At 39.3% G+C, this 9,487-nt stretch overlaps 1 protein-coding gene across 2 annotated transcripts in view; it reads left to right on the top strand.

Moving 5' to 3' along the window:
* LOC114647352 (uncharacterized) overlaps positions 1-9,487 on the top strand; it is a 110,748-nt gene that overhangs the window by 64,095 nt on the left and 37,166 nt on the right. Inside the window, exons 11-13 of one of the 2 annotated variants that reach the window (XM_028796053.2) lie at positions 1,427-1,523; positions 1,621-1,804; positions 6,299-7,196. In XM_028796053.2, the coding sequence (XP_028651886.1) occupies positions 1,427-1,523; positions 1,621-1,804; positions 6,299-6,444 (427 nt within the window). In that variant the 3' untranslated portion in view covers positions 6,445-7,196. Of the gene's footprint in view, positions 1-1,426; positions 1,524-1,620; positions 1,805-6,298; positions 7,197-9,487 lie in introns of those variants that run through there. The other variant, XM_051923461.1, reaches the window with a different exon arrangement.

The raw sequence follows: 9,487 nt of genomic DNA on the forward strand, positions 1-9,487 counted from the left end.
TCTTCTACACAGTGGTGAGCTGGGGAGGCATAAGGAAGGAGGACGCCTCACACCTGAACAAACTGGTGAGGAAGGCAGGCTCTATTGTAGGCATGGAGCTGGACAGTTTGACATCCGTGGCAGAGCGACGGGCGCTGAGCAGACTCCTGTCAATCATGGAGCATCCACTGCATCCACTAAACAGTGTCATCTCCAGACAGAGGAGCAGCTCCAGCGACAGACTGCTGTCAATGTCCTGCTCCACTGACAGAATGAGGAAATCGTTCCTCCCCTACACTATGCGACTCTTCAATTCCACCCGGGGAGGTAAACGTTAACATTATACAAAGTTATTGTCTGTTTTACCTGCATTTTTTATCAGTCTTTAATTTAATATTGTTTCCTTATCAGTATGCTGCTGCTGGAGTATGTGAATTTCCCCTTGGGATTAATAGATTATCTATCTATCTATCTATCTATCTATCTATCTATCTATCTATCTATCTATCTATCTATCTATCTATCTATCTATCTATCTATCTATCTATCTATCTATCTATCTATCTATCTATCTATCTATCTATCTATCTATCTATCTATCTATCTATCTATCTATCTATCTATCTAGTTCTGTGGTGTAGAAGGACACTGGGTTCTGTTTAAGGTCTACCTGTGTATTTACATGATCTCCAGTTTTCCCTCTCAGAACCTAAAGATGCGTGTATCGTGTTAATATTACCCACTATCGGGGCCAAGTGCGTGAGTAAGTATGTCCTGCGATAGACTGCTGCCCTGTCCATTTTTTGCTCCCCTCTTATACCCAACACTCACCCTAAAAGTGGATTAATAGCTGTTCAAAGTGAACTGATAAGATATGTGTTCTGTATAACTTCATTCAAATGAAGCCTAAGAAAAAATGAAAATAAAATGGAACTAAGAGAGGTTTCCCCATATCATCCATGTGATTCAAGATTGTTATCTTATATATAAACCTTGACGCATCAAAGTGTGTGTGTCTGTCTGTCCGGCCAGAAAATGCAAGGGAACAGCATGAAGCTCAAAGAAATCGACTGTGTCGCCAAAGTGAAACTGCCGAGTAAAGAGAAACTCGCTAATACACAAGCGAGGCGAGCATATTGGAAAAAAATGAAATCTCTGAGGACAACGAAACTTGTTTAGCCACTGATAGACAACGGAGGAAAGCACGTTGGCAAAATGAAACCACCAAGGAAAGAGAGCCTCACTTAGCTGCTAATGTGCAAACCAATGCGATTGATTGATTGAAGTGCAAGAGTCTGTGGTTTCTAGGAGCCCGGGCTTTTTACAGCATGGGCTTACATAGCTAATCTAATATAAATGTGAAACCACCGACACATTTCTCACTTGGTGCTAGAATGTTCTGTCTAATTGAACAATTGATTTATACATTGAATTGTGTCTCTTCTAGGTGTGGTAAAGATGATACTGTAATGATCTTTCCCACCAATCAGACTCAATTTAACTTTGGACTGGAAGCCTACAGTTTTATTGGAGGTTACCCCCAGGTAAGTGATGAGCACACATTCACTCATACTTCCAAATATAATAATTTTATCTGCTTGTTGATTCTATCAAATGTTTATATTGTTGTTCTGCTTTTAGGTGTTCATCACCTGTAGTGTCATTCTGTGTGACGCTGACAGTCCAGACACCCGATGCTCTCAGGGCTGCATTGACAGCCCACAGGCCACAAAAAGGAAGAGGAGGTCGACGTCTTTGGAGAGCCAGAAACACTTCATTTCCCAAGGACCCCTCTACCTTGCTGGGAAGACTCAATACGATAACAGTAAGGCTGAATCTATTTTTTGGGTCTAAGTTAGTGAAGAATTGCTTTCAGTGAATCTCTTTTTACTTTGTCACAGACTGACTTACTTTTGTCATTTTGGCAACCATTAAGAAGAACATTTCTTGATAGATAGATAGATAGATAGATAGATAGATAGATAGATAGATAGATAGATAGATAGATAGATAGATAGATAGATAGATAGATACTTTATTAATCACAAGGGGAAATTCACAATAATAATTTAATTCAGTAATAATAATGGAAGCTATTATTGTATATGTGTCACCCAGCCACAGGGGTTCCGTAAACCATTGTTTTTCTTATTGCCAGTCCAAAGCTGGATAAATGGGGAGGGTTATGTCAGGAAGGGCAATCCGTTGTAAAACTTTCCCAGATAAATATGTGGTCAGCAATACGAATTTCGTTTGAGGTCCTTTTTTTTTTAGAGAAGTATAGAGAAGGCCAGAAGGAGATGCGTTGGGTCTTTGTGGACCTGGAAAAAGCACATGACAGGGTGCCTCAAGAGGAGCTGTGGTATTGTATGAGGAACTTGGGAGTGGCAGAGAAGTACTTAAGAGTTGTAAATGATATGTACGAGGAAGTGTGACAGTGGTGAGGTCTGCGGTAGGAGTGACGGATGCATTCAATGTGGAGGTGGGATTTCATCAGGGATTGGCTCTGAGCCCTTTCTTATTTGCAATGGTGATGGACAGGTTGACAGATGAGATTAGACAGGAGTCCCCGTGGACTATGATGTTTGCTGATGACACTGTGATCTGTAGTAAGAGTAGTGAGCAGGTTGAGGAAACCCTGGAGAGGTGGAGATATGCTCTAGAGAGGAGAGAAATGAAGGTCAGTAGGATCAACAAAGAATACTTGTGTGTAAATGAGAGGGAGGTCAGTGGAATGGTGAGGGTGGAAGGAGCAGAGTTGGCAAAGGTGGATGAGTTTAAATACTTGGGATCAACAGTACAGAGTAACAGGGAGTGTGGAAGAGAGGAGAAGAAGAGAGTGCAGGCAGGGTGGAATGGGTGGTGAAGAGTGTCAGGAGTGATTTGTGACACACGGGTACCAATAGGCGTGAAAGGGAAGGTCTAGAAGATGGTAGTGAGACCAGCTATGTTATATGGGTTGGAGATGGTTGCACTGACAGAAAAACAGTAGACAGAGCTGCAGGTGGCAGAGTTAAACATGTTAAGATTTGCATTGGGTGTGACAAGGATGGACAGGATTAGAAATGAGAACATTAGAGGGTCAACTCAGGTGGGACGGTTTGGAGACAAAGTCTGAGAGGCGAGATTGTGTTGGTTTGGACATGTGCAGATTAGAGATGCTGGTTATTTTGGGATGTTAAGGACAGAGCTACCAGGCAAGATGAAAAAAGGAAGGCCTAAGAGAAGGTTTATGGTTGTGGTGAAAGAGGACATGAAGGTGATGGGTGTGACAGAGCAAGATGCAGAGGACACGAAGAGATGGAAACAGATGATCCACTGTGGCGACCGCTAATGGGAGCAGCCAAAAGGAGATTATTGTATATGTGTCTGTGAATGTTTTTATGCAGTTTCACTTAAAAACTAGCTTGACTGTCATAAATAGTATTTATTGTTGTCTTGTTTACATCATATGAGACAAGCAAGGGTAACAAAGGGAAGGCAGACAAGAAGCCTGACATGTAGGGTGCAGTGAAAGTCACTTAAAAGATTCATTTTTTTCTTTTTCTTTTTTGAACTCCATTCCTTTTGATGAATGTCCAGGAAACAAACAATACTGGACACAAATACTTCCCATAAAATTTCATTACAACTACTGCACCTCCTGCAGATTCCCAGGTTATCCAGGCTTTTCAACACATCCAAGGCCTGTCATATTCTATACCTGCCTTGAGGTCGCCTCACACTTGGGTAGAGTGGTTAAACCCCTATCTTTTTATATAGCGCCTTTCTAAGTGAGCACTACTACAAAGCTGTTTACAGAAATCATTTCTTATGTGCTGTGACATGTGGAGGAGTACAAGGAGTACTGTCTCTGAATATTAAGGTTTACTTAATGTAAGTCACAATACGCAAGAGCAAACATTTTAAAGTAAAATTAATATGTTGTAAAATGATATCAATCGTTTAGAAGTTCCATTAGCATAGTGAATTTCATAATATTTGCATATATCATTATTGCTAAACCTTTGGATTATAAGCCAAACTGTACGATAAATCAGTGTCAAACAATGGCACCTGGTTATCATTACCTTGTATAAATATCAAAACCATTGTATATTTGTGGAATTTAAGGACCCAAAAATAGTAGATTTATTAAAAAAATAAAAATAAAACAATGATAGGTCTGAATGCATGGAGTGAGCACAATTTAAGGTAAACAAGGACAAATAAACACTCTATGCTGCCTTTCTAGGCTTAAATAAACAGCCAATGTCCTGTTTACACCCTGGGTTGGCTGCCCACTTCCACAGCTGTATATTTCCAAAGTCCTTCCATTATTACCTAAATCACTCAGTCTTTGTACTACTTATGCCAATTTAATCCAAGTCACGATTAATGTTGTGGCTCTGAACTCAACCGTCCTCTGAGGTGGCTGACTTATACCCAAAGTTTGGTTTCTTTTGGTCAAATCCCTGGGACTGCTTTTTTGGGTTAGCAATGTGCCCTGTAAGCCATGAGCTCATCCTTGAGGAGCTCCATCTTGTGAACTCTGTTTATTATGTAATGTTCAGCATCTGATTCCCTTTAAATGGGCAGAAAGTTTGTCCTCTCCTGTGTATGGCAGGTTTACATATAGCATAGACCTTTTTGAGTCACAGAGCACTTTAAGAATCTGATAAAAGCTATGGACCCCCTTCATCCTTGAGGAGCTCCATCTTGTGAACTCTGTTTATTATATCAGCATTTCTCAACCTTTAAGTATTTGCGACCCGAATTTTCATAACAGTTTTAATCGCGCCCCCCTAAGGTTTTTTTGAAAGGAGCCCATTAATATCAATTTGTTCTTTTTTAATTAATGATATATCATAGATGCATATTTTATTATACCTACTTAACTTTTATCGACATTTATCTAACTCTGTATTTATTTTTGTAGTATCAGAATGTAGTTTAAGTTAATTTGTTTTGGTTTCAATCGATGTATATTTCATATTTTCGATTCTTGTTTTCTTTTTTTCAGATCTTCGCATCCCCTTTTTTGTTACTTCGCGCCCCCCTAGGGGTTCCGCCCCACAGTTTGAGAACCAGTGTATTATATAATGTTCAGCATCTGATTCCCTTTAAATGGGCAGAAAGTTTGTCCTCTCCTGTGTATGGCAGGTGTACATATAGCATAGACCTTTTTGAGTCACAGAGCACTTTAAGAATCTGATAAAAGCTATGGACCCCCTTCCCTAGAAATATAAACATAAACACAACTTTGCATGCAATGAATATTATGTACTTTATTTATCGAGATTTGATTGTCTCATAGTTTAAAGTAAACAATCTAAAAAAAAACACTCCTTTTTATGCAAAAAGTCATTGCCACTCATTATAACTATGAAACACAATCCTTTTGTGCAAATTAAAGCAGATCTACTACTACTATGTTTTCTACTACCATTACTACTACTACTACATCTACTCTGAATCAACAGTACCAGGCTGTATAGTGAATATAAATGTTAATTTTTATCTGACTTTCACGGACCCTCTGAAACCATCCATAGACCCCCAAGGTGTCCAGGGACATCAGCTTAAGAATTCCTGGCCTAGACGCTTCTCTAGTTAACATTTCACAAGTTGGGGACAGTCTAATAAGTTACCTTTTGTTCTCCATTTTCATTTTCCTAAATTTATTTCCCTTAAGTTGGCGCAGTGGGTAGCGCTGCTGCCTCGCAGTTGGGAGATCTGGGGACCTGGGTTCGCTTCCTGGGTCCTCCCTGCGTGGAGTTTGCATGTTCTCCCCGTGTCTGCGTGGGTTTCCTCCGGGCGCTCCGGTTTCCTCCCACAGTCCAAAGACATGCAGGTTAGGTGGATTGCTGATTCTAAATTGGCCCTAGTGTGTGCTTGGTGTGTGGGTGTGTTTGTGTGTGTCCTGCGGTGGGTTGGCACCCTGCCTGGGATTGGTTCCTGCCTTGTGCCCTGTGTTGGCTGGGATTGGCTCCAGCAGACCCCCGTGACCCTGTGTTCGGATTCAGCGGGTTGGAAAATGGATGGATGGAAGTTATTACTCTTTAGCTACCTCTTCTGAAAAAGACAAACACTGCCCCCTAGTGGTGTTTGCCAGACATGCACATGAACACTGAAACACCAATTATATAGTCCTCTTTTGTGGCAACCCCTCTGTTCAGCAGTCCCAGTACTGATTGGACCCCCTCTATAATATTTTTTGGGAAGTGTCTTGGGACGTTGATGACTATGGACATTAAGTATATAAAATAATAAGTCTATCTTTGTATTCAGTACATTATATTAAGTAACATTTTTTTCCTTTCCTATTTTTTCATCACAGATTTAGGGCAGAATCTGAATCTGAATACTGTGGTTGTGGCAGTGGCATTGATTGTAGGAGTGGCCATTTTTGCTGGTGCCCTGGTTTTCAAGGCGAAAATGTCAAAGGTGGTCAGATATGAAAGCCTTCCTTCATCTGGTTTTTGAATATCTTGACAATGGCATCTCAATGCAGCAGATTTCTGAGGAGAAATAAGAGTGAAAAGGCGCTCTCAGCTTCACTATAAACAGATGTGGTGATAACTGAATTGAAATCAGGGTCTGGTTTTTAAATTAACGTTAAATTTGATTTTTCTTTTTAATCAGTCTGAAAGAAATCAAACACAGACAGTAAATAACCATCACACTTATTTCTTCATGTTTAATTTCAGCTCATTCTGTTTAGGGTGTTTTCTTAATGCCATAGCTCTGATTTAGCTATCATGTCTACAGATTGGGTGAGGTGCTGCACTGGTGCTTCCTGGAACCATCATCTTGGGTTCAAACCCCTCAGGTGAAGTTCTCTTTGAGTTTTCCTCCCACATTCTAAAGATGTGCATTGGTGGTCAGTTAGTCATCAACATGGTCATCTCATGTGAATTTGAGTGGAACCAGCAATGGACTGGCACACTTGTGCCTGATACTATTGGCATAGGCTTTGCTCCACTGTGCCCTTCAAAGTGGATTACGTGGGTCTCATAATGTTATGTTTGCTACGTTAGATTAGAAACAGTGAAAATACGTACAGCACTCTGGTCCCAATGTGTCAAGAGAGTATCGGCAACAGAAGTAAAGCAGGCTGTTAAACTCCTCTTCTTTATTTTGATTCCATGTGTTTGAATGATGTTGTCTTCGAAGTGTCCTTCTCCTGTCTTCTAACTCAGATGTTGGTATTTACTGTCATGTCCTTAGTGTAATCTCAAGAGATTTTTAAATTATCAGTGTACTATCTGAACATCTAATTAAAGATTTTGCAATATCAAAATGTCTACTGGGTGTTATCTATACTAATAAAAGGCAAAGCCCTCACTGACTCACTGACTGACTGACTGACTGACTGACTCACTCATCACTAATTCTCCAACTTCCCGTGTAGGTAGAAGTCTGAAATTTGGCAGGCTCATTCCTTACAGCTTACTTACAAAAGTTAGGCAGGTTTTATTTCGAAATTCTACGTGTAACGGTCATAACTGGAACCTGTTTGACTGACTGACTCATCACTAATTCTCCAACTTCCCGTGTAGGTAGAAGTCTGAAATTTGGCAGGCTCATTCCTTACAGCTTACTTACAAAAGTTAGGCAGGTTTTATTTCGAAATTCTACGCGTAATGGTCATAACTGGAACTTGTTTCACTGACTCATTCATCACTAATTCTCCAACTTCCCGTGTAGGTAGAAGGCTGAAATTTGGCGGTCTCATTCCTTACAGCTTACTTACAAAAGTTAGGCAGGTTTCATTTCGAAATTCTACGTGTAATGGTCATAACTGGAACCTGTTTTTTTGTCCATATACTCTAATGGAGGAGGCGGAGTCACGTATCGCGTCATCACGTATTACGCCTCCTACGTAATCACTGGAACTGAAAACGAGGAAGAGATTTACAGCACAAGTCAAACGCGGGAACGAAGGTAAATGACGTTAATTGTTGACTGTCTTTTAATACTGTGTACTTGTTGAGTGTCTTTTAATACTGTGTAAGCATACATATTAACACATGTGCAATTAAACGTGCGCATTTACGGGGTGATTTCTCAGGCTTAAAAGCTCGCCTTTTATTAAAAAGGTAAATGCAAACTCTTTTCATTCTGAAGGGCACAAACCACGTTAGATTTCAGCCGTTAAACGTGCAAAAATGTCAGTACACCAGATAAATAAGCGCAACATATTATCAGTTGTATTGTATGCTTACAATACATATAGAAATGTGTTAATCGTTAACTAATATTATGGGATGGTGTTTTTCGAATCGCGCTTTGATTTAAACGATTGCATGTCTTGGTGGGTTTGCGTAGCTTATTGTCAATATCTTTACAGCTCTTTTTAAGACTTAATTTAAAAAGGTTTTCATTTCTTCTTAATAAAAATTTAACAGCAGTACTTTAAAAGCAGCGCTCACTTCACTCCCTTACGGGAATCGAACCTCGGACGTCAGCGCTAGAGGCTAAGCCCCTAAAATTGCGCCACGGCATGTGGTTCGTTTATTTGACAGCATGTAGATCGGGGTAATTACATTCACGGCATTCGTAGTCTGATTCACAATCTGATTGTATGGGTGGTTACCTACCAGGTAACGCTTATGGTTAGCCAGCAAGTCATCTCGAAATGATCACTCGAGTGAACGCAGCTTCACAAAAAAACAGATCCTTAACAAACTGTTATTGGTATATTTTCCCTCAATTTTAAAAGGTTTTCTTTTCTTCTTAATAAAATTTTAAAAGCAGTAATTCGCCGGTGCGAAGTGCGGGGATTTGAGCGACTGACGCATACAGACATATTCATAAGTGCAGGTACTTCGGAAAGAAAGCACCGTGTAAACCTAAACTTTAAATTAAGTTCATAGACCTACAAAAGTTTGCCATTGATTTGAGGCAAGATTGCTTTTCTCATGTACAACTATACGTTGCATTCTTAACATTAAGCTTGCACAGCTTAGTCATATTACAACCTGAGTGCTGAACTGACAACGTCGTATACAAACAGAACTATAACAATCGTAATAAACAAACAAAAAAAAAAAGCGAAGAACCCTTGCATTTAATAAAAAGGCTCTTTCCTTGGCGAAGCAAGGAAAAAGGAAGACCTTATATGGCGTTCGTTTATAAAACAGCGGAAAAGCTGTGTTAAGGCTGCTTCACAAAAAAACAGATCCTTAACAAATTGCTATTGGGATATTTTCCCTCAATTTAAAAAGCTTTTCTTCTTCATAAAAATTTAAAAGCAGTACTTCGCGGGATTTAGATATATATATATATATATATATATATATATATATATATATATATATATATATAGATTTAGATATATATAGATATACATACATAGATATAGATATATATATATATATATATTGATATAGATATATATATATGTATGTATGTCTATATATATATATATATATATATATGTAAGCTTATAAGTACTGCCTTACTTCTCTTTAAGAAAGGAAGATGTAATGATACTTGATTTAAACGATTCCATGTCTTGCTGGGT

This window comes from Erpetoichthys calabaricus, chromosome 2 (genome assembly GCF_900747795.2).
Source record: "Erpetoichthys calabaricus chromosome 2, fErpCal1.3, whole genome shotgun sequence".
Classification (NCBI taxonomy): Eukaryota; Metazoa; Chordata; class Cladistia; order Polypteriformes; family Polypteridae; genus Erpetoichthys; species Erpetoichthys calabaricus.